Genomic DNA, 25,859 nt, shown 5'->3' with positions numbered 1-25,859 from the left:
GATGTAACACTACTTTTTGCTAGTAAACAAATGCCCTTAAATATCATTACACTGTCCAAAAATAAGGAAAATGTAATATTAAAACGTTGCTTATATCGCCCAGCCCTTACACACACACACGCACACACGGCTGTAGGTTCCTATGTGTCCGGTTCTGCTCTCTGACTATTGCTCATTCAGACCGCCCGCCCCCTTGGCCTCTGTCACCCAACCGGGGGCTCAGTAAGTCTGGCCCCCGCCCTCAAGTGCAAACATCCACCATTAGTCTCTCTATGACCTTTGACATTGGCCTTGGTGAGCAGCACAAGTTGAACTGTCTGCAGCAGCGAGGGACCTGAAAAGCATCATGGGATGGATTGGGAAAGTATACAGAATTTTACCCCCTGCCATCGGTACGATCGGCTCCACTACAAGTAAATGTGATCTGTGTTGTCAAATGAGAGACATCCTTTGTTTTGTTGGCCACTTTAGGCTAATTATGTCCAACCTGCACCATAGATCTCCCCCACAAGCTCCACCTCCTCTTCTCAAATTCTCCACGGAGCCCTAGTCATCCCATTTAGGCTCTATTGAGTCATGACCAACGTCACCAGTAAACATCCTATTTAGCCTATTTAGGCCAACAATCCTATACTGCTTTGGTTCTTCCTTTTCTTTTTTACGTTTAGTCAGGAGTCGAGAGTCCGCATTGAAAGGCACTGTATCGGCGGACGACCGGACGTGTTCCGTTAATACAGTGTCTCCGCAATGCCACCCCTCATATTCTCCTCCGTTAATACAGTGTCTCCGCAATGCCACCCCTCATATTCTCCGTTAATACAGTGTCTCCGCAATGCCCCCCCCCCCCCCTCATTTATTCTCCCCATCTTATTCAGATTCACCCCCTCCCCCCATTCCGTGCAAATTCAGATAAGGTAGTGATGAGTAAAGTGAATGTGAAAGGCTTTGTGCAAATGCAAAAGTAATCCAAAGCATTTTTGCACTTTTATCCTATAAAAAGTTGTCTGGCATATACTCGATGCTAATTCGTAGTTTTTTTTTTTTTGGATACTGTAAAATGATGATTTTGTCCTCATTTTCTTTTTGAAAAATCACTTTGAAGTTTTAGTTGCATTTCTACACATTGATGTTTTGTGTGTGAAAGTGTGTTAGATGCCCAGAGGCATTAGCGCAGGTTAGCGGACAGGGTTTGTGTTTGGTCAAGGGTCCGGCCGCTCTCAATCCGTTTGCTTTAACTGTGTTTTTCTTATAGGAATTTACTCTCTCTCATCCATCGAATGATCGAGTTTGTGGTGCGTGAGGGCCCGATGTTTGAAGCCATGATTATGAACAGAGAAATCAGCAACCTCATGTACAGGTCAGTGTTGGCGCACTCTAGCGTTTCTACATACTCATGATTAGGGATATTATATACACGATTATGTCTGTATTTGTGACCGATACCAAGCTAAGACAGGATAATATCTGTATTTGTGACCGATACCAAGCTAAGACAGGATATCTGTATTTGTGACCGATACCAAGCTAAGACAGGATATCTGTATTTGTGACTGATACCAAGCTAAGACAGGATATCTGTATTTGTGACCGATACCAAGCTAAACTAGGATATCTGTATTTGTGACCGATACCAAGCTAAAACGGGATATCTATTTGTGACCGATACCAAGCTAAAACAGGATATCTGTATTTGTAACCAATACCAAGCCAGGTGTTCATGTCAGAAATTAAAGCAAAACAACATGTGTTGTTTGGGTGTATGTGCTCCTAGTATCTCCTGCCGTCTAAAGCGTAGCATGAATGATGTGAATATACGTGTGGCGTCAGACTTAACAACCGAATAATGTTTGACCGACGATCCAAAGTAATGGATGAGATCAGTATTCTGTGTCGACCAATGGTTAAAATATAGGACTCTGAATGGTCATTGGCAGTAACCGAGTGGTATCTGTTGTAGTGTATTGATATTGATTTTCTTCCCCCACTCTTGTTTCAGGTTTCTATTTGAGAACCAGAGCCCCGCGCATGTGTACTACCGGTGGAAGCTCTACTCCATACTGCAGGTTGGTCTTATGCTTAAAACTCACCATGGACCGTTTCAACCCGACAACAAAATCAAACTAGTATTGTACAACTGACTACCATCACACATTCCACTGAAATGCTTTATAGACTTTCACTGGAATGTATTTCCTGTCTGTTATTGCGTTAGCAAACATTGCAACAGGAAATTAATTTGCATCAAATGTTTTTTCCGAATGTTATTGTTGTCACTTTGAAACATCCATATTTCTATGGCAATTATTTTAGTTAATCATAGTCCAGCTGGCTTTGGTTTGGTCTAGACTCTTAACAACATTGTGTTGTCGTTTTTCTCAGGGAGAAGCACCAACCAAATGGCGGACAGAGGACTTTCGTATGTTTAAGAACGGTTCTATGTGGCGGCCACCCCCCCTCAACCCGTACCTCCACGGTACATTTGAGGATGGAGAGGAGGAAGAGGAAGAGGAGGAGCCTGGCAAGAAGGGCTGCTTGAAAGAAGAGTAAGATCCTATATTCACGGTGGTGGTGGTTGTTATGGCTGTCCTCAAGTGAAGAAATCCCTACTCTATTAATATTCATAATACTTTGTCAACTGTGATTATCATTTTAGTTCTAGTGCTTACCAGAGATGTGATTATAATTTTCCAGGAAATTACTCATTCAGCCCTAGTTATTATGGATGAGGTTTTTAGAGAAGGCAGCCCTAGTTATTATGGATGAGGTTTTTAGACAAGGCAGCCCTAGTTATTATGGATGAGGTTTTTAGAGAAGGCAGCCCTAGTTATTATGGATGAGGTTTTTAGAGAAGGCAGCCCTAGTTATTATGGATGAGGTTTTTAGAGGAGGCAGCCCTAGTTATTATGGATGAGGCAGGTTTTTAGAGGAGGCAGCCCTTGATATTATGGATGAGGTTTTAAGAGGAGGCAGCCCTAGTTACTATGAATGAGGGCAACATGAGGTAGGGTGTTCTTTGCTGATGCTGCTTGGTAGGAGACATAGCCGAGTCCAATCGGCAGCAAAGGATTTAGTCTGATATACTAAGAGAAAGCAAGAAATATGTCTGATAGTTCCCTTTTATCACAAGTATTTGGCTGGAATACCCATTTGACCAATCGGATTGCTTGACCGCTGAATAATACGATTTTATTACAATAATTTCCATATATATATTTTGAATCCCACTATCATGTCAGCATTTACACTATTGACTGCTGTCAATTAAAGCGCTACATAAGAAAGGCTGCGTTTTTTCTAGCGCTTTTCTTCTAGCATTAGTACCCAAAGCGCTTAACAATCTAATGATTGCATACACTTTCTGGTATGTGTGGCCCCAATGGGGAATCAAACTTCTAACCCTGGCAGTGTTAGTGCCATGCTCAAGAGCACCAGTCACTCAACCTATTCAACTGCACTAGGGTTGTTGCAGATTGATTGATGACTTTGTGGATCACCAGTTGCAAGTGTTATGACGATATTCTGGTTGGCATTTAAGCAGAGAGAGAGACCCCCCCCCTGTATTATTCTGCTCACTCTGCTCCTCCCTCCCCACCTGTGTGTTGTCTGCAGAGAGCGGGACAAGCTGGAGGAGACCCTGCGGGCCCTGACTCCCAGGAAGGGGGACATCGCCGAGGCCATGCTGTTTTGTCTCACCCACGCCGAGGCCGCTGAGGAGATAGTGGAGTGTGTCACGGAGTCCCTCTCCATCCTCAAGACGCCGCTTCCCAAGAAGGCAAGGCACCCCCCCCCCCCCCCCCCACAGGGCAGACGATTCCCCCCCCCCCCCCCCCCCCCCACAGGGCAGATGATTCTCCCACACAGGACAGATGATTCCCCCCCCACAGGGCAGATGATTCTCCCACACAGGACAGATGATTCCCCCACACAGGGCAGATGATCCCCCCACACAGGGCAGATGATTCTCCCACACAGGGCAAATGATTCCCCCACACAGGACAGATGATTCCCCCACACAGGGCAGATGATTCTCCCACACAGGACGGATGATTCTCCCACACAGGGCAGATGATTCCCCCACACAGGGCAGATGATTCTCCCACACAGGGCAGATGATTCCCCCACACAGGACAGATGATTCCCCCACACAGGACGGGTGATTCCCCCACACAGGACGGGTGATTCCCCCACACAGGGCAGATGATTCCCCCACACAGGGCAGATGATTCCCCCACACAGGACAGATGATTCCCCCACACAGGACAGATCATCCCCCCACACAGGACAGATGATTCCCCCCCCCCCCCTCAGGGCAGATGATTCCCCCCCACAGGGCAGATGATTCCCCCCCACAGGGCAGATGATTCTCCCACACAGGGCAGATGATTCCCCCACACAGGGCAGATGATTCCCCCACACAGGACAGATGATTCCCCCACACAGGGCAGATGATTCCCCCACACAGGACGGGTGATTCCCCCACACAGGACAGATGATTCCCCCACACAGGGCAGATGATTCCCCCACACAGGACAGATGATTCCCCCACACAGGGCAGATGATTCCCCCACACAGGACAGATGATTCCCCCACACAGGACAGATGATTCCCCCACACAGGACGGGTGATTCCCCCACACAGGGCAGATGATTCCCCCACACAGGGCAGATGATTCCCCCACACAGGGCAGATGATTCTCCCACACAGGACAGATGATTCCCCCACACAGGGCAGATGATTCCCCCACACAGGGCAGATGATTCCCCCACACAGGGCAGATGATTCCCCCACACAGGACAGATGATTCCCCCACACAGGGCAGATGATTCCCCCACACAGGACAGATGATTCCCCCACACAGGACGGGTGATTCCCCCACACAGGGCAGATGATTCCCCCACACAGGGCAGATGATTCCCCCACACAGGGCAGATGATTCTCCCACACAGGGCAGATGATTCCCCCACACAGGGCAGATGATTCTCCCACACAGGACAGATGATTCCCCCACACAGGGCAGATGATTCCCCCACACAGGACGGGTGATTCCCCCACACAGGGCAGATGATTCCCCCACACAGGGCAGATGATTCTCCCACACAGGGCAGATGATTCCCCCACACAGGGCAGATGATTCTCCCACACAGGGCAGATGATTCCCTCACACAGGACAGATGATTCCCCCACACAGGACAGATGATTCCCCCACACAGGACAGATTATTCTCCCACACAGGGCAGATGATTCTCCCACACAGGGCAGATGATTCTCCCACACAGGGCAGATGATTCCCCCACACAGGGCAGATGATTCCCCCACACAGGACAAATCATCCCCCCACACAGGACAGATGATTCCCCCACACAGGACGGGTTATTCCCCCACACAGGGCAGATGATTCCCCCACACAGGACGGGTGATTCCCCCACACAGGGCAGATGATTCCCCCACACAGGGCAGATGATTCCCCCACACAGGGCAGATGATTCCCCCACACAGGACGGGTGATTCCCCCACACAGGACGGGTGATTCCCCCACACAGGACAGATGATTCCCCCACACAGGACGGGTGATTCCCCCACACAGGGCAGATGATTCCCCCACACAGGGCAGATGATTCCCCCACACAGGACAGGTGATTCCCCCACACAGGACAGGTGATTCCCCCACACAGGACAGATGATTCCCCCACACAGGACAGATGATTCCCCCACACAGGGCAGATGATTCCCCCACACAGGACAGATGATTCCCCCACACAGGACAGATGATTCCCCCACACAGGGCAGATGATTCCCCCACACAGGGCAGATTATTTGTTAAATGTTTTAAAGACTTTCTCACGACATTCCACTGAAACTAAATGTTCTCATGTCTTTTTTGTATTTCAGATTGCAAGGCTGTATCTAGTGTCTGATGTGCTGTACAACTCGTCTGCCAAAGTTGCCAATGCGTCTTACTACAGAAAATAGTATGTTGTTTTATGTTTCCGGGCTACAGGACAAGTACTCTACTTGTGTTTTTTTTATTATGTCGAATGCAAACCTTTTTGTTCCTCTTTGTCTTCCTCCACACAGTTTTGAGACCAAGCTCTGCCAGATATTCGCTGACCTCAATTCAACATACAAAGCGATACAAGGACACCTCCAGAGTGAGAACTTTAAGGTACCAAAATATCTCATCAACCAATTTACAATAGCCAGGGCTCGAAATTGCGACCGAAAATTGTATCTGCGACCTCAAAATATAATTGGGAGCATTTGTGCAAGTGCAAATAATTGTTCTGGTGCAACCCCCCCCCCCCCCCCCCAACGTCCCTTTATCTGTACATTCGCTAGTTTGTCACTCAGTATGTGCCTTGTGAGTTGACGGTGACCATTCTAACCAATCAAACGTGAGCTTGACGTTACTTACGGGGGGTAATTAACGTGAGCTAACGTTAGCCCTTCGACGAGTGGTTTGCATAGACAGTAACATTAGCTACAGCTTCATTAGCCTAGCTAACGTTAGCTACATATCTAGCAAGCTATAGACAACGAAAGTTTAATGTGACTGATCTAGTGACTGATCCACCCATAAATAGCTAATGTCAAATATAAATAACGCAATGGCCATACCAACCCGTTAGTTTTGACTGGAGCTAGATAACGTTAGCTAGTTAGCCAGCTAGCTAGTAGTACCGGTGAATCATGTTGCCAATTGATTTCGGTCGACTAACTAACGTTAGCGAGATTGACCTATTTCCGGTACATATTCATAATCATGAGAAGGATAGGAGTCTGAGGCGGGATGTCAAAAGACGATGCTAAACATTTATTAATGTTAAACTCTGTTGACGTTGAGCTAGTGTGCTGACAGGAAAGTAACAAACAATATGGTCCGTGCGGAACCCTTATCCCCAACACATAGTTCCGTGGGTGGTTGTTAGAGTTGTTGATCTTCCACAAAAGATTAATTGTTTAATCCAGTAAGAATAGGCTATATAACATACATCTGTGCAAGTAGATTACATTACATTAACAAAACGTATTGCCCTTTTGACATGTAGCCTATTCATAATCATAGGGCTGGGCGATATGACGATATTATATAAATATCGGGTACAGTTCATTAACGATACACTTTTTCAACGTATCGTGGATATCGTGATGTTTTGCCCAAGAGGATTGTGTCGCGTCAATCTGTCCACACGTTACTCGTTCATATCTCAGCCCGTGCTGAGATATGCCCATTCCGCGGTCTGTTAATAAAGTTTTCAATCAGACAGATGTATGGAAAGGCTTTTATTATAACATTCGTTGTAGTAAAATCATTATGCCTCATTTAGTCATCCTGTGGAGCACTGGTCTCCTACTCGACGGCCGCGGGGAGCTAACGTTAGTAGCTTTGTTGACTGTAGTTCAGCACACAGGACATTCAGGAAGTCAAAAACGAATAGCGCTTGCCGATTGGTGCTAAGAACAGCAGGGCGGGGGCAAGCGGTGTGACGTAATTGGCAGACTTGACTGTCAATCAAAATGATTATGTTTCCGTCAGAATGAATGAATGAATGAAAACTTTATTAAAAGGTTGCAGAATGGGTACAATACAGTACAGGAGGATGAAGACCAGAAAAAGACGTTCGGCTTTTTTACATAAGGGTCCTCCATTTTCAATTCATCAAAACATTTAGAGACATACATATATACAGTAGTTTCATAAAAATGCTAAAATGCTATTTATTGATTGATTGATTGATTGATTGATTGATTTAAAACTTTGTTAATATATTGCAGAATGGGTACAGTACAGCTCAATACATACAATTGTTAAGGGGATGCAGACCAGAGAAAGACTTTAGTCTTGTTTACATCAGGGTCCCCCATTTTCAATTCATCATATTTCATATCTAAATCGTATAATATCTCATTGCTAAATATATGCAATATATAATCTAATAATCTAAATCTAATATATAATATAAAAATGCTAAATGCATGGCTATTTTATTTTGTCTTTAATGTTAGCTTGCAAACTCAAATACTGTCTTGGTAAGCCTCATAATGAATTGTTTGGGGTAAAAAAGAAAAACATCGTGATGTGTATCGCCGAAAGGTCAGAAAATATCGTGATATCATATTTAGGCCATATTGCCCAGCCCTACATAATCATGAAGTTTATTTGGAAGTATTTTTTATTCTGTACTTAGTTTGAAAGTGGTCAGACAGTTCCCTCTGTGTGTAATACTGTTTTTTACCGAATACCGTGAACCGGGGTATTTTTGCCCAAGGTTATCATACCTAATTACAGCACTGTTATTACATATATATTGTTGGTGCTCCTTACATTTTGGTGGGTGCTTTTACGTTTTTGCTTGTGCTCCCAACTTTTTGAAGTTGGGAGCACCAGTGCTACCAAGTAAAAAAGTTTCGAGCCCTGATAGCCGTTTTCAAAAAGTGGAATTAACTCATTGACCACCGGGAATTAGACGGGGCCCCGCTCTAGCACTGCCACACTTTAAAAGATAGGAGTGCATCACCTTGTTTGTAGAGCTAGCCTATAACTATATGTGACTGGGCATGGGGGCGCGTGACTTGTTGAGGTAAGGTCCAATTTTTTTTTTTTTTTTTTTTTAATATATACATATTGTGAAAGTACAGATTCATACCTTTAAAAATAAGCCATCACTTGAACATTTTGGTGGGATATTCTTCAAGCTACATCCTATGAATCATGGAGATATCAGTAAACGCATTCAGAGATGAATGGTCTTCGAACTTGTGGAGAGGTTCACACCTGTGAATTAATCAACTACAACCCTACCCAGAATGCATTGTATTCCATGGCCCCCCTCTCTGGGGACATTAACACCTTGCATCAGGCTCTTTTGTTATGGCAATGACTCTGTCTTGTGGCAAGTTGTTGTGGCAGTTGAAGTATTTGCCTTGTAAGTCTAAAAGCTAAATGACTAAATGTAAATGTCTTATAAGGAAAGGTTAACCTTCTGTAGTGTGGTAGTGAAATGTTAACCTTCTGTAGTGTGGTAGTGAAAGGGTTAACCTTCTGTAGTGTGGTAGTGAAAGGTTAACCTTCTGTAGTGTTGTAGTGAAAGAGTTAACCTTCTGTAGTGTGGTAGTGAAAGGTTAACCTTCTGTAGTGTGGTAGTGAAAGGGTTAACCGTCTGTAGTGTGGTAGTGAAAGGTTAACCTTCTGTAGTGGTAGTGAAAGGGTTAACCTTCTGTAGTGTGGTAGTGAAAGGTTAACCTTCTGTAGTGTTGTAGTGAAAGAGTTAACCTTCTGTAGTGTGGTAGTGAAAGGTTAACCTTCTGTAGTGTGGTAGTGAAAGGTTAACCTTCTGTAGTGTTGTAGTGAAAGGGTTAACCTTCTGTAGTGTGGTAGTGAAAGGGTTAACCTTCTGTAGTGTGGTAGTGAAAGGTTAACCTGTAGTGTTGTAGTGAAAGAGTTAACCTTCTGTAGTGTGGTAGTGAAAGGTTAACCTTCTGTAGTGTTGTAGTGAAAGAGTTAACCTTCTGTAGTGTGGTAGTGAAAGGTTAACCTTCTGTAGTGTGGTAGTGAAAGGGTTAACCTTCTGTAGTGTGGTAGTGAAAGGGTTAACTGTATGTAGTGTGGTAGTGAAAGGTTAACCTTCTGTAGTGTGGTAGTGAAAGGTTAACCTTCTGTAGTGTTGTAGTGAAAGGGTTAACCTTCTGTAGTGTGGTAGTGAAAGGTTAACCTTCTGTAGTGTTGTAGTGAAAGAGTTAACCTTCTGTAGTGTGGTAGTGAAAGGTTAACCTTCTGTAGTGTGGTAGTGAAAGAGTTAACCTTCTGTAGTGTGGTAGTGAAAGGTTAACCTTCTGTAGTGTGGTAGTGAAAGGGTTAACCTTCTGTAGTGTGGTAGTGAAAGGGTTAACCGTCTGTAGTGTGGTAGTGAAAGGTTAACCGTCTGTAGTGTGGTAGTGAAAGGGTTAACCTTCTGTAGTGTGGTAGTGAAAGGGTTAACCTTCTGTAGTGTGGTAGTGAAAGGTTAACCTTCTGTAGTGTTGTAGTGAAAGTTAACCTTCTGTAGTGTGGTAGTGAAAGGTTAACCTTCTGTAGTGTGGTAGTGAAAGGTTAACCTTGTGTAGTAGTGAAAGGGTTAACCGTCTGTAGTGTGGTAGTGAAAGGTTTGTTGGAAGCCTCACATAAGCCATGTAATGTTGGGGGTCAATGTATTGGCTGAAGGAAAGGCTACATCAATAAGCATTTAGATGTTTAGATTTAAAGGTTAACCTTCTGTAGTGTGGCAGTGAAAGGGTTAACCTTCTGTAGCTGTGAGAGAATTGTTGAATAGATACACAAATGTTCTAGAATGTTTGATTATGACATCATACTGTGACATCACAAATGTTTTCGGGCATTCATAACATTATTTTCTATGATGAATTGAAAATGGGGGACCCTGATGTAAACAAGACGAAAGTCTTTCTCTGGTCTGCATCCCCTTAACAATTGTGTGTATTGAGCTGTACTGTATTGTACCCATTCTGCAATCTGTTAATAAAGTTTTCAATCAATCAAGTTAACCTTCTGTAGTGTGGCAGTGAAAGGGTTAACCTTCTGTAGTGTGGTAGTGAAAGGTTAACCTTCTGTAGTGTGGCAGTGAAAGGGTTAACCTTCTGTAGTGTGGCAGTGAAAGGGTTAACCTTCTGTAGTGTTGTAGTGAAAGGTTAACCTTCTGTTAACTCACTAAACCTCACAAACACCAGCAAGGAAAGGCTGCATCAAAATAACTTTTGTTTCGTAGCGGCATTTCTGCCACTCTTCACAAGCAAAGAGACTGTTTCCATTCCGTGAAAACCCGCCCTACTCTGCTCTGATTCGCAGACTGTGGGTGGGGGGGGAGAAACGCTGAATGTGATTGGATCAGAGTAGCCAGACAGACAGGCAGAGCAGCCAGCCGGACAGTGGAGCACTGAGAGAGAGGAGACAGCGGAGGATTTAACGAGGCGCGTTAATACAATTTTGTTTATCTGGCTTACTGCTGCGGATTCAAGCCAAGTTGCAATAATACAGTACAGCTTAATACACACAATTGTTAAGGGGATGCAGACCCAGAAAGACGTTTGTCTTGTCTTCAAATGAATTGCCAGCGGGCGTTCGTCTACAACAACAACCAACGCGTCCTATAATGATAAGTTGTTTGTTATTTTCTTTGAGTTTCCCTATTGAATGAATTTACTTCTTATACCATTAGGTTGCAATAAATTCACTTGAACGAAATTCGTTCGCTCATCAAATTCGTGACATTCTAAATGTGTTTTAATGTTTAATTTAATGACAATACACCTGCGCGGACTCGCGTTTTTTTTAAATCTTTTTTATATGGACACTGCGTCTGTTGCGTTGCTATAACTTATAACATCCAGGCGGCGGTTACACCTTTCGTATCATCTTCGTATTGTTTTCATATGCGTATCGCCGCGACGTCGTGCGCCTCGAGTCACACTTTCGTTTTTTTTTTCGTTTTTGTCACCCGAGCACACTGATGTAGTACACTGCCAAAGCAGTAGGTGGCAGTAGGTGGCAAACATGAAGGCAATTTCAACCAATCAGAACGAATGTGCCAATACACTTCCTGGAAGCTCCAGCAAAGAAAATAGGCTTGTTCAAGATGGATTTCGGTTTGCCTCGACTAGTAGACGAGAGTAGCCGAGTGAAGCCGGGGGAGGAGTTAAAAGGGCGGACACTGCCGATTTCACGAGAGCCTCTCGCCTAGTCTCAGCATGGCAGATACGCTTTCACGTCACCACACACACATTACACACCTGTCCAGCTCATTATAATGCGATGGCCGTTTGCAAAATTAGATCAGATTCAAATGTACAGCACACACCATATACTGCTATAGTGGAATATACTATTCATATACCATAATGTATACCATCTTGTTGCGCGCTCCTGGCCGCACGCACACACAACACACTGCTGAATAATTCTGTTTTGCATCAATATATATATATGTATACTGTGTATATTGAGGCAAAACAGAATTATATATACAGTATTGAGGCAAAACAGACGACGTGTGTGTGTGTGTGTGTGTGTGTGTCTGACAGCTTGAAGTTTATCATGATGATATGATGATAACGCATAACATAATAAAGTTTTCAATCAATCAAACGTCTCATAACTCCCTGGCTGTCACATGGCTGGTGACTGACAACTTTTCTGAGCCAATAGGCGCTTTGCGCGACCGTAGCAAGTCGCTTCCCAGCCGGGAGCAGCCGGCTGAGAGGTACTGTGGAGCCTCGCTCTGAAGGCTGTGCGCGGCTCGCTCCCGCGGGAGTTCCGCGCCTCGCCTCGTCAGATTTTCAGAGCAAATCGGACAACATTCTAACCGTCATGCAACGCGCTTGGCGAGGCAGTAGTAAAACCTGCGCAGATCTGCGTCCGCCTATCCCATCTTGAACAAGCCTAGTGTCAATAAGGCAGGCGCCTATGCCGCGCCACCATCTTGCCTATTTACTCAATGCAGCTATTCTTTTTCAGCAAAGCCTAATAAAAGTGCAATAAACAAAACGGATACATTCACTGTGTTCTGCCTGTCATTTGTTGATGAAACAAAACTAACATCAACACAAGTGACCACCAAGAGCGGATAGTTTAGTCTAAAAAACGATCGGTAGCATTGTTAGCTGCATGGTAACGTCAATGGAGTATGCCATTATAACAATATAGCATTGTGGCTAGAAGCTAACGTTAGCTCACGCTACTTAGCCAGCACCAAAACTGATGATATCGCGAGCTATCAGTAGTTGGATAACATTAGAGACAACGCTGTGTGTATTAAACAAAGGTGAATAGATGACTGGGCCATTTTGTTTAATGCTTGTTAAGTTGAAAGAGGAGCTCTGAGCTAACAGGGTCTGAATCCTGATAGCTCACGTTAGCCAGCTGCTCATGCAATCGGTAATGCTAGCAGAATGAATGGATGTAAACTTTATTTAACATATTGCATATGGGTACAATACAATACGGCTCAATACAAACAATTGTTAAGGGAATGCAGACTGTTGTAGCTTGGACTGGGGTCCTTATAACAATAACTTGACAACACATGGTAGCTGAAGCTATTTGGGACACGGAGCTATGTCCCAAACACACACACTGTTGTCACCCGAAGCCAAGGGCACGCAGATGGTATCTACTGCGCATGGGCGTTTTCGCAACAACGGCTAGCGTGCCGACTACACGCTGTTGTCGATTCGTTTTTTTTGCGTATCTCCAAACGCAAACACAAAAAACGCATTTCTGTGTAATAGGGACATCAAACGTCGTCAAAAACGTATAAAAAACGCCAGGAATACACTAGTCTAACCATGGCCTAAGATAAAGTGTATAAACATTGTTCTTCTCCCTGCTAAGAAAGGAGAGCGTTTGGCTGTGTGTGTTTCAACACCTCTTAAGTACCTGTTAAGCTGACAGACCCACACCGTAAATGCCCTCGCCTGTAGTTTTTCCAGTATTGAGACAATACTGTCGAACTATATAACAATAATTACCTCATTTACAAGTTGTATTTAAGTTTGCAAATAAGGGCAAATAAGGGAACACATTATTGACATTTCAAAGATGTAAAAAAAAAAACAGATTTCGATTTTTTTCGATTTTCTGAAGAGCAAGACAATTGTTCCTTTTCTGGCACTTGTTTCTCACCGGATCAAATCGGGTTTGGTCACGTCGAGTCACATATTCTATATTATAGCTATGGATACAATACTATGGCCCATTTGACATCACTTATCTATCGTTCAATATGTGAAAAATAATGCATTTTTCCATCCATACGTTCGCGTGTTATACCGTGGTGAATATAAGTATGGTTTTAGAGCTAGTCTAGGGGCCCTTTCTCACTCACGTTTGGAGATCGAATCACTGCTCCCGAGAACGGGGGGGGCGGAGTGTTCTCACTCACCCCTTTTGCGATGCGAAACGGCGCTGATTCGTTTCACCCCCCGCTGAACGGGATCAGTTGGATTAGGTGATCTCGGAATCGCGCCGTGCGGGGGGGCGTGACAAACAACGTCGTTACTGTCATGCTTGCTTGAATTTTGGGCAGATAACACCACACACAGCAACAACTGGAGAATACCCACAAAAACGATATTTATGGGCAATTTGAGAGTTCAGACCTCAACCAAAAACAAGTGGATGAAAACATGAAGTTATTGTTATAAGGACCCCAGTCCAAGCTACAACAGTCTGCATTCCCTTAACAATTGTTTGTATTGAGCCGTATTGTATTGTACCCATATGCAATATGTTAAATAAAGTTTACATCCATTCATTCTGCTAGCATTACCTATCTTAACAAGCATTAAACAAATGGCCCAGTCATCTATTCACCGTTGTTTAATACACAGTGTTGTCTCTAATGTTATCTAGCTACTGATAGCTCCCGATATCATCAGTTTGGTGCTGGCTAACTAGCGTGAGCTAACGTTAGCTTCTAGCCACAATGCTATACTGTTATAACGGCATCTTCCATTCACGTTAGCATGCAGCTAACAATGTAGCTAACAAAAGTCACCGATCTTTTTTGAGACTAAACTATCCGCTCTTGGTGGTCACTTGTGTTGATGTTAGTTTTGTTTCATCAACAAATGACAGGCAGAACACACAGTGAATGTATCCGTTTTGTTTATTGCACATTCTTTGCTGAAAAGAAAGTGCTACAGGCTATACTAGACTAGGCTAAGCTAACTAGCGTTAACCGTTAGCTTAGCGTTAGCCCTGGAAAAACGCTCAAAAGCGAACAATACAACACCATCCATTCGTGATAAAATGGGGTGGGTTATATTGACAAGGCTTGACAACAGAGGTTCAAATATAACTTCATATTTATTGCTTATTTATTCATTTTATATCAGCATTCAGTCTCCAGCGCCATGTTAACACTTCCTGTGTTTACATTTTCGAACGTGACATCATCACATACGGCAAGCGTAAACGCTCAAAAGGCAAACCGTAAACAGAACCCGGAACGAAACAAGACTGCAGTGTGTACGCAAACTAGAGGGGGGAGAGGGGGGGGGGGGGGGGGGGAGTTCGGATCAGATCTCGGAACGGGCCAGAACGGAACGAAATAGAAACGAATAGGGTGAGTGAGAAAGGGCCCTAGGTCTAGGGTAATTCTCGAAATGCTGAGTTATAGCCGTATACGTCAATTCCACTATAGACGTTGCCGTTTCTTGCCTGTACACGCTATTATTCTGAGATCAAATCTTTATCATAGGTATTATGTTCCATCATGAAAGGGGGGGGGGGGGGGGTTTCTGATTATTTGATTGTCAGTAACTGCATTCGTATTGAACACTAAAAACGCTTATCATACCCGATCGGTATAAAAGCATTGCAGGATCAAGCTACAATTATTACAGTACCTGTGATCGGGAGTATTCCAAAAATAATATTCCAATAGTTTGATCGCCATCTGGTACATCCAATGTCCATTTGGTCCACGGCATAATCCACCACAACATATTGATCGGGGATATTTGACGCGCTTCAATGGAACCGGGAGAGCCGTTCGCCTCGCCCGACAAGGAAAAATGAAACCAGAGACATTTGGCCGTTCCACAGGCCAAGATACAAGGTTACAAAGGGTGCTCGATTCCGCCGTCTAGCTGGGTGCGGCTGGTATTGCACTTTGGAATTCTCAGGATGATTCCCCATGTTAACCCAGAGTCTGTGTGCCTGTAATGAATAGAAATATTGAATAAAAGAAATAACGATCAAATAACTAGTATACTCGTTGTTGTTGTTCAACGATTGGCGCCCAATAACGAGTAAACTCATCGTTGGTGGGGAATGAGTTAAGAGATTTCTTTTATCGTGGAATCCTAGGTCTGAAAAAATAAATAAAACGACAACAAAGCCACTGAATATTGTACATAATGCATCGACAGTCACATGACCTGTGTTGCTGTTCTTCTTCTCAGCAACGGGTGATGGCGTGTTTCCGTGCCTGGGAGGACTGGGCCGTGTACCCAGACCCCTTCCTCATCAAGCTGCAGAACATCTTCCTGGGCCTGGTCAACATCGCCATAGAGAAGGAGGTCCCAGTCGTCATAGTGGAGGTCAGTAACGCTCAGTTACTATGAGGCCGATACGAGTTCTGATCCACTGCTTCTATACTGAACAGTATAGACTTGTTTGTTTTGGGTCATTGGACATGATGCATCTTGAGGGTATCTGCGGGGCATTTCGAACCATCGTTTTTAATCATGCAAAAATGTATTAATAATTTTTCTGGTTCAGTACTGTCGAGTCCTGACTTTAGGCGCATAGCGCACATTTACGCATATAAAGTAGAACATATATACGCATATTGCTGCAGTCTAAAATGGTTATTAAAAGTAGTAGTACAAGTACCTACTTACTGGTCACAGGAGGCTTTAATAACTTTTGGATGGTAATCCATTTTGTGTTGAAACAACATCTTTGTTGGCCGACGGCTCCTGCTATCTTAACGTTGGCAAGCTAAACGTGCATAGCGTGACTAACGTGCATAACATATCTGTGTAACGTTAAGTAACTTGTGTTCCGCTGGCAAAGTTCAGCATCACTGCATACACTTGGTTTAATCCAAACGTCCATTCGGAAACTTTGTATTATGAAATAAGACGAGTGAGTGTGAGTGAGTCTCTTTATTTTTTTTGCATGATTGATTAATTTCCTGATAATGTATGACTGTGACCCCTCCTCATCTTGACTAGACTGTGTTGTGTGTGTCTGTTCGTGCATGACTTTCAAATAATTGTAAACGCAACATAGTACTGTGATATTCTGATTAGAGTTGTTCCGATACCGATACCAGTATCGGAAATGCCGCCGATACTGCCTAAAATGCTGGTATCGGTGAGTACACGTAAATTCTAGCCTCCGATCCCATGACGTCATTTATCTCCTGCGGAGAGTGAGGATTATAAAATGAACGTGTTTTAAAGTGTGATGCTGTTTGTCATTTTAACAGCAGATACACTTTCTTAAATTCCATTGTCCCCGACAGAGCGTGTGACGGGGAGCTCGGACGGGATGCGTTTTGCTTGCTGGTGTTATGATAGCATTAGCTGAAAAGCTAGCTAATTGGAACAACATCCGCTTTAACGTTACATCAAATCAGATGATCGCCTATCCTTTCTCCAGGACCTGACACTGTCCGTCTATCAACAATAATGCACCCACGGTGAATCGTATTTAAGTCAAGTAGCTACTGACTAGCGTTAGCTGACTAACATCAAATGTCAATGCGGGGAAGGCGAGCTAGGTCAGCTAGCTTAGCTTGATGACGGTACCGTGGCTAAAGTTGGTGCTATTCATAATCCAGCAATAATGGCTGCAGACCTGCAAGTTCCAAGTGCCAAAGGATAAGAGTCTGAGGCGGAGTCTCAAAAGAGAATGTTGAATATTTATTTTGCATCGAAAATCACAACATGAACGTTACTAGTAGTCAGAGCCTCTGCTACTAGCTAACAGACTGGATAGCAAGTGCAACAACGTCTAACGTCCGTGCGGATCATTGGAGTAGGGTATATCTGCAGTGCCGCATCCCCATACTCATTGATTAATGATACTAATATATACAATCACCTGTTGTTGAATAAATACCATTACTTTCTAGTTATTACTAAAAAACGGTATACGGTATATAAAACGGTATCTGGGGGGGGGGGGGGAAGTATACGTTTTTTTTTTTTTTTTTTTTTTTTTTTTTTTTTTTTTTATATATATGCACTGGTATCGGATCAGTATCGGTATCGGCCGATACCCAAAGCTTAGGTATCGGAATCGGATCGGGAAGGAAAAAATGGTATCGGAACATCTCTAATTCTGATATATATCACATTCTGATATATATTTTGTGTAAAATAAATAAATTAAAAACGAAATATGAAAAATTTTGAGAAAAGAAGACAAATCTGAGGTTCGAACCCATAAGATTTGAGTGCCAACGTAACGAACAAAGGTTTTGGACATTGACATAGTTTTCACAATTTTGGCTCTGTACACCACTGCAATGGACTTGAAATTAAACATGTGCTTTAAGTGCAGACTTTCAGCTTTAATTTGAGGTTATTTACATCCCAATCAGGTGACGAGTGTAGGAATTAACAGTTTCTACATGTGCCCCCCCCCCCCCTTTTTTTTAAGCGACCAAACATTGTTTAATTTCAAAACTGTGGTGGTGTACATTGCCAAAATGATGGAAATTGTGTTGAATATTTATGGACCTGACTGTATATCTAAAATTACTTAAAGTAGCCAGCACAACATCCATAATTTTGTCTAACATTCTGCAAGGCTGTGCTGTGAGCACTCCCATCCAACGCATCCCTGAAGACAGCTAGAAATTAATCTCCCCTGGTACAACTTATACCCTGCAATAGTTATGTTGGTATAACAGAAACGTAAACGTTAACCTGTTCCTGTGTCTTCACTCCAGTGGTCTTTAAACCCGTGTTGTCATTCGTTCAGGCTGAACCAACGGAGGACATCGACGGCGCCCCCATCGGGGAGTATGTAGACGGGGCTCCGCTGGAGGACATGGACGGTGTGCCTATAGATGCGGCGATCATTGACGGGGCCCCCATCGACGGAGCCCCGCTGGACGACTTGGATGGCATTCCCATTAAGCCCATGGAGGAGGACATCGATGGAGTGCCTTGTGAGTGGTGCAGATTAGGGTGGGGTGCCTGGGCTGAGAACGTCCCGACAGTGGGGAGGAAGTACTGTTACTTAAGTATAGCTTCTGCTGTAGTGCCTTACTTACTTGAGTACTCAAATGTACTTTGGTAAATGTCCTAATTTTACTCTAGTACTATTCTGTCAGGGTTTTAGTTATTTGAAGGGCTATTTTAGTTGGCTGAATTAACCGTTTCATCTCTCCCTGTCGTCCAGTGGATCACAGCAAAGGGGCGTCGACCTTCAAAGTAGCACCTTCCAAATGGGAGGCTGTGGACGAGGCAGAGTTGGAGTCCCAAGGTGAGACATTATTGGCCGGCATAGGAAAGAACCCATCTCGAGCCCTGTCCTCTTCTCTCTCTGCTTCCCTCGGACCAACAGTTGTGATTGGAGTATGGAGAAAGGAGGCGACAGGGTTTGAGACGGGTCAATTATTCAACTTCATTATATTGGGCATTTTAAATAATAATAATAATAATTTAGGACCTGCTCAGAGTAATTAAAACAAATCAGACCTGTATCTGATTTAGGACCACATATGAAAGTGGCCCAAATCGGAATAGAAAAGATCAGATTTAGGCCACTTTTCCTTGCAGTCTGAACGTAGCCTAACACTTCCCGGTTTGCTCAGAACTGGGCGGCGGCCAGAACTCCAGAATCAACTACACTACCAGCGAGTATTCCATAGCACTTAATGTTTGAATTATCCCTTTAGGGTAAATTGGTCAGTTTGATGTTGGGAAGATGGGTCGTGCATGCCTTTTCTTTTTTTTGTTTGTGGCACTCATTGAAAACTATTCCTTCCTCAGCCGTCACCACCTCAAAATGGGAAGTATTCGAGCAGCCGGAGGAAGAGAAAAAGTGAGTTTCTCAGATAGTTTCGTTTGTGTCTCAAAATAAAAGTCAAATTTGTGTTATTTACTGTGATTTCCGTTGACGCCTCCGACTATTGTAATGAAGTTTGTGTGTTGTGTCAAAGGGACGAGGACGAGACTGAGGACGAGGACAGGAGCCCAGACGAGCCCCCGATTTACTGCAACCCCATCAGAGACGAGCCGGACACCAAGGGCAAGAGCTCCGAGATGAACGAGGAGAAACGCACCAAGCTGAGGGAGATAGAGGTGCGTCGCCTCCATATGACGCACGCTTTGCACCGCGTCCTGCATGCAATCTGAAGCCGAATGATGATTACCTGTGTCGCCCTCTGTGAATATCAAAAAACAAACTGGATTTCTGAGAAAACGGCACCGCCAATATATGCCAGTATGAAGCAATTTCTCAGAACTGCATAGAAGTCCTTTTTTTCTTATTACAACTTATAGAAGTAAATGACACGGCTTGGATGCAGTGTGGTTAGAAATGGTTTTAAACCGCATTGACTTGCACTAGCTAATTTTAACAGGGGTCTGGTGCTAATCTAGCAAAGAAAAAGTGCAAATAGTAACGCATGAGGGAGCTCCGTTAGTGAACAATAAGATGGGCTTCTAAAAGCCTTTCAAATAGAAAGACAATAGAATCCCTTCCTGCATTTGACCAGTTTGTACCGTTTTCATTCATAGTGTCTTTTATTTCCTCCCCAGGTTAAGGTGATGAAGTTCCAGGACGAGCTGGAGTCCGGCAAGCGGCCGAAGAAGGCCGGCCAGAGCTTCCAGGAGCAGGTGGAGCACTACAGAGACAAGCTGCTGCAGAAGGTACAGAGCCACGCCGTCCGGCTCGCACCGCAGACCACACCCACACGCATTCATCTCACTGTAACGTGTTGTTGTCCTCCTGCTGCAGGACAAGGAGAAGGAGAAGCTTGAAAGGGAAAAAGAGCGGGAGAAGAAGGAGAAGGAGAAAACGGAGGCCCGGTTGAAAGACCTGAAGAAGGAGAAGGAGAAGGAGGACACCCCGACCAGAAAAGAGAGGTTAGAAGCTACTCCGCTGCTCAGTCACTGTAGATACTAGGGCTAACTACTAATCCAGGGGATCTGCAGGTATTACAAATTTAAGGCCTTAAATGGTATTAAAAAGTCTTACATTTCATTTGCACAGGTATTCATATTTTGGGGGGGGGGGCAGACCCCGGATGTCGGGAGATGAAAATAACATTAAATATATGAAATGTTTTTGTATTCAATTCATTGTTTTTTTACGGTGCTATCTGGAGCTTGGTTCGTCTAGGAAGAGCTTGTATGGAACCGCAAGAATTTAAAGCTGTTTTTTCTTTTTTTATGGTCGTGAAATTGGTTTTCAATTTTGCTGTAGGTGGTATTAAAAAGGGCAACTATTTTTACAATTGATTAGTTGGGTCTATGTTATCCTGCACCTCCATGGTCTGTTGTTGAAGCCATTTGATGTATAGAAAAGCCACAAACTGGAGACTTATATATTTTTTTGCACTCTTGATGTATTGCATACAATTTAGTTTTTTACGCTTTTTGTTTTATAACCGTCATTTTGCAAGGTATTTGAAAGAGCATTGTACGAAAATGTTTATTTTTTTCTTTTTATGTGATTAATTGAAGTAATAATTATCGATTGTGAAAACAGGTGTTAGTTGCAGCCCTACTGGCATGATGCCATTACAGTACAGTGTGTCCTTAACGCCTGAATTCTTTCCCCAATACATTTCCAGTTCCGCGTTCGCCTTCTGCGCTCTGATTGGCCCACTGACGTTTCTGGTCACGCCAATCGTGTGACGGCAAGTTCTTTTGCCGGTTAAGCTTAGGCACTCTTTCGAAGTTGGTTAAGGTTAGAGTTTGTATTCGAGCAGGGCGATAGAACACCAGCCCTGATTCCAAACTCTAACCTTAACCAACTTCGAAAGAGTTACCAGTGATAAACTAGGCGTTAGGTAGTTTGCAGGCTGTTAGACCCGGAAATGGGCAAAGACACAGCTCGTCACGCGATTGGGCGCACATGTCACATGACCAGAAACGTCAGTGGCCAATCGGATCGCATCAGAAACTTCCGTGGCCAATCAGATCGCAGAACGCGCACGCAGAAACTGGAAATGTATTGGGGAAAGAATAGACGCGTCCTTAACACAGAGACTCTCCTGTGGTTGCTAGGAAACGGAGACACAGTGGGTCTCCCAGCCCGCCGCGGAGCAGCAACAGGCGCGGCCGCTCCCCCTCGCCCCGCTCAGAGAAGTCAGAGCGCTCCTCGAAGGACGTGCTGTCCACGCGCTCCTCCCATAAAGACTCTCCTCGCACCAGCAACAAAAAGTCCTCCAAGAGGTGAGAGGACCCGTCTTCATCCTTTACATCATGCTGTAAAACCTCTTTTTATTAGGATTGTAACAATTACATCCACAATCATTTATTTTTTATTGATTAAATTTCGGCCCTCCTTAAAAGTTTGAATAGTTACATATGTGTTTGTACCGAATCCATCAGCAGTATTTGAAAATATGCATTACTGTATGTTTGTTGGGTTTAGAAATTAATTACGGTATATGAACATATAATTAAAGGGGAACTATCTTACTATTTCTTTCACTATTTGGGAAATCTTACACAATTCCTGTGAGTCTATGGAACACATCTGTAAATTTTTTTTTATGATTTATTTTGAATTTGTATCATTGTTTTGTATTTCTAATCAAGCAGCACTTTCTCCCCTTACAGCTCTGCCCATACTCTCAATGCGCTTTGAGTGACAGTCACCCACCTGCACTATAGCCTACCTAAGAGATAGTTGATACGCTAGCACAGAGGAAAATAGCTAAACGCAGAAACGCTACAGTAAAATAGTAACGTTAATACACTATTGACACATGTGTGCAGACAGTTGACAGTTGCTGAGTAATGATTTGACAACTTCTGTCCATAATAAATATAACCCCGACAGTCAATCAATGGCCAATGGCTCAGCTTCAACTCTCATATGAAATGCACACACACACACGGAGGAGTACCGTTAATACGCTATTGACACAAACGGATGAATGAACGAGGTTCTACTGCTAATTAACTAATTACGACGTACTGTATGTACTTACTGATTCGATACTTTCTTTCGGTCCCGAAGACTTGGTACAGGCTAGCTCCCTTCTTTAGCAACAGCCAGGAAATCACTGCAGCATTATAAAGTCCTTCGTCTTTGCAAAAATCCAAAAACGAACTTGGCCCATTGCTTGTGGAGCACAATATCATTGGGAAATGAGTGCAAGGACGTATTCGCTGCTTGCCCGTTTTGCTCATAACGTCAATGTTACACTAACTTCCTCGAATTGTTGATTGTGGGCGGTGGCTACAACCACAGAAGGAGCTGAGGTATGCAGATCAGCAGCGCCTTGCTACGTAGGATGTCAATTCTGAATGGCTTGGTTCACTGGGGGAGGTTCTTGTCTGAGCTGAACTGAAGAAACGGGACTGGCTAGACCCCACATTGCTAGAAAACATTGCAAACTACTGGAAAAGGCCATTTATAAGATGGTTCCCCTTTAACATTATGAACATATTTTCTTCAATTAATAAAAAAAATTCTTCTCCCCCCATCCAATCCAACCCCAGGTCTCCCTCATCTCCCCGCACACCCAAACGATCCAGGAGGTCGAGGTCCCGGACGCCGAAGAAATCGGCCAAGAAGTCCCGCTCCAAATCTAGATCCCCACACCGGTCCCACAAGAAATCAAAGAAGAGTAAACACTGACAAATCTTGACTCCCCCCTCCCTCCTCCCTCACCCCATTCTCCCTCCCTCCTGCCACGTTGTATAAAAGATTGACTGAATCGGCAGGTCAGTCCCCATGTGTGAATGTCCATGTAATGACGGAAGAGATTGCATGGGTGATACCTGTTGTGTATCAAGTGGATTTACCCTCTTCACCGCCGCCGCTTTGACAAGTAGACGGGCAGACAAGGGTGTGATATCAATTATTCTATAGTCACACCTTTGTTTGCCCATCTTTCAACAGGTCAAAATGGCTCCTGTGAGAAGGGGCCTATTGGGCCATTACTGTTTTATATTGTAAAGATAATAATGCACCTGTGTGTCCCCCACTCCCCCAACCCAGTGGAATTCATCCAAGTGGTAGACCACACCCTTAGAGTGTAACCATGACTCTAGTCTTATATTCATGCTGTCAATTATGTTTTTGTAGTTCAAATTAAAAAAAGAAAAGGATTCCTAATACATGGTTGTCATGTTTTTTTTTAATGGATATGATCAAATGACAAGACCGGTCTGTCCAATATTAACTGGTTTGTACACGGTTATTGTTTGAAAGATATTATATTCCAGGGAATTTCTACTTTATTTATACAGCACAGGAAATGTGGGGGAGATTTGCAACATGGGTCAAGGGCCCATAATCGAACCCAGGACGTTATATTATATAATAATGCTTGGTAAGCCAACAATATGCCCCTTGTCACACATTTCTATAAATTAATAATGAATATTACCATATTTGTATCCAATTTAAGGAAATATAAAAGTGACTTATATTGTAATGCTTGATAACAACCTGTATTTACATTTAGTGCATTTTAATTTTGATACAAAATTAGCTAGTATTTTAACAACCACAAAGATGATTGTTAGGCTTAATCAATCAAGTACAGTTACTTGATACAGATTCAGTCAAATCATCAGAGGGTGAAAACATGATTTTAAGGCAGAATTGACATTTCATTAGCAGATGCCAGATAATGTGAAGATAGGCAGTGATTCAGTGAAGCTCGTCCAGATGGTGGCGTGTGCTTCACAGCTTGGCTTGAGTCTTCCTCAGTTGGTCCCTCAGCTCCAGGCGGGCGATGGAGGACAGGTGCACCTCGTCCGGCCCGTCGGCGATGCGCAGGGTCCGTGCGTACGCATACCTGAGGATGAACGTAAAGTATTGAAATCTCATGGCGACTGCCGTTCTACTTCATGCCCATTTCATGGATACTGTTGAGGAATCCCTTTTGGTTGCCTCAAAAATTAGCTTAGTTCAGTGGTTCCCAAAGTGGGGGTTGCGAGCCGCCGCGGGGGGGTCACCAGATTTAATAAAAAAAGATTTCCAAAAAAAGAAAAAAAAATGTAATTGTTTTTATGCAGTCAGGCCACTGAACTTAGAAGCAGGCCAGACCAGTGTTTCTAGTTGCAGCGGCGCATTAGTTGGATAACCTAGGTGGGGAACAACCAGGAGATCACTGCAACTCACACAAGTTTGAGAACTATCTCTCGCTCTCTCTCGCTCGCTCACACACACACACAAAGGGAGCCGCATGTGATTGGTGGAGGCGGGACCCTTACAAAAAACAAAAAATCCATCAAAATCAGTTGTTGCTAATCATTGACACATGCTAGCCTGTAATAATCCCCCCCCCAGAAAAATCTACTTTGCATTTGATATATTGCAAATATGCCATCTCACACAATCTCATTTAAAGGGTTAGAATTATAAAATGAATGTGGTGTTATGATCAGGGCTGAAGTTGAATAAAAGATTGTATTTTCAATAGACATTACAAAAAAACGAAATCCATCAAAATCAGTGTTGCTAATCATACATAATAGCCCGTTTTTTTTAACTGTGTGATGCCATCACAAACACTGGCATTTAAAGGGTACAAATAGAAAAATTCCTGCACCAGAATGCAGGAAATTAAGTATTTTCTTCTTCTTTTTAATCCTCTCTTTCTCTGATTTTTTTCTCGTTTTCTCCCCGTCCCAATTTTAGTCCTTGTGCCAATTCCCCCCCTCCCCTACCTGGTTGTTGTGCGCATGTTCTCCTGGTCGGTACAAGGGAACCCTGAAGTCATCCGCACGCTTCCTCCGACACGTGCAGCGACAGCCAGTGACTTTTTTCACCTGGCAGCGAGGACTCATTGGTGAAGTGTAACGCGTGGGAGGTCACGCTGCCTTCATCAAGTCCTGCCTCCGCTGAGCAAGCGTCCAGACCTGACCTGTAGGCGTCGCTGTCCACAACGCCAGATTCCCACCCATGACTTGCCCTCCCCCTAACCCAGCCAAACAAGTTAGTATGACGATCAGCCCAAGCAATGCTGACTCCGGGAGTCGAGACCGCAGCCTCTTGCATTGGTGACGAGCGCAATCTCCGCTACGCCACCTGACCGCCCTAGGAAATTAAGTCTTTGTAATAAAAAATGTCCTGTTGGGGGAACCCCCACTTAAAAAGTGCCCTGACTGGGGCTATATTTCCTGGCCTGAATGATTTCCCCAGTCCG

At 43.8% G+C, this 25,859-nt stretch overlaps 2 protein-coding genes across 6 annotated transcripts in view; one reads left to right on the top strand and one right to left on the bottom strand.

The window, feature by feature from the left end:
* The window catches only part of u2surp (U2 snRNP-associated SURP domain containing), a gene marked incomplete at its 5' end in the record, with an annotated part of 41,246 nt that extends 17,426 nt beyond the window's left edge, over window positions 1–23,820 (top strand). For 3 of the 4 annotated variants that reach the window (XM_084326137.1, XM_084326136.1, XM_084326139.1), the window contains 15 exons: window positions 1,253–1,357; window positions 1,997–2,063; window positions 2,380–2,543; window positions 3,610–3,772; window positions 5,890–5,969; window positions 6,076–6,163; window positions 15,958–16,095; window positions 18,494–18,683; window positions 18,917–19,000; window positions 19,510–19,561; window positions 19,680–19,821; window positions 20,281–20,391; window positions 20,480–20,607; window positions 21,754–21,921; window positions 23,200–23,820. In XM_084326137.1, coding sequence (XP_084182263.1) covers window positions 1,253–1,357; window positions 1,997–2,063; window positions 2,380–2,543; window positions 3,610–3,772; window positions 5,890–5,969; window positions 6,076–6,163; window positions 15,958–16,095; window positions 18,494–18,683; window positions 18,917–19,000; window positions 19,510–19,561; window positions 19,680–19,821; window positions 20,281–20,391; window positions 20,480–20,607; window positions 21,754–21,921; window positions 23,200–23,338 — 1,819 coding nt within the window. In that variant the 3' untranslated portion in view covers window positions 23,339–23,820. Of the gene's footprint in view, window positions 1–21; window positions 414–1,252; window positions 1,358–1,996; window positions 2,064–2,379; window positions 2,544–3,609; window positions 3,773–5,889; window positions 5,970–6,075; window positions 6,164–15,957; window positions 16,096–18,493; window positions 18,684–18,916; window positions 19,001–19,509; window positions 19,562–19,679; window positions 19,822–20,280; window positions 20,392–20,479; window positions 20,608–21,753; window positions 21,922–23,199 lie in introns of those variants that run through there. The other variant, XM_084326138.1, reaches the window with a different exon arrangement.
* A 52-nt stretch (window positions 23,821–23,872) lies between these two features.
* Window positions 23,873–25,859, bottom strand: part of acad11 (acyl-CoA dehydrogenase family, member 11) — a 90,815-nt gene continuing 88,828 nt past the window's right edge. For both annotated transcript variants that reach the window (XM_084326465.1, XM_084326466.1), the window contains exon 20: window positions 23,873–24,506. In XM_084326465.1, the coding sequence (XP_084182591.1) occupies window positions 24,392–24,506 (115 nt within the window). In that variant the 3' untranslated portion in view covers window positions 23,873–24,391. The remainder of the gene's footprint in view (window positions 24,507–25,859) is intronic.

This window comes from Notolepis coatsorum (genome assembly GCF_963971535.1).
Source record: "Notolepis coatsorum genome assembly, chromosome: 12".
NCBI lineage: Eukaryota > Metazoa > Chordata > Actinopteri > Aulopiformes > Paralepididae > Notolepis > Notolepis coatsorum.
This window is presented reverse-complemented; position numbering and strand designations above follow the sequence as displayed.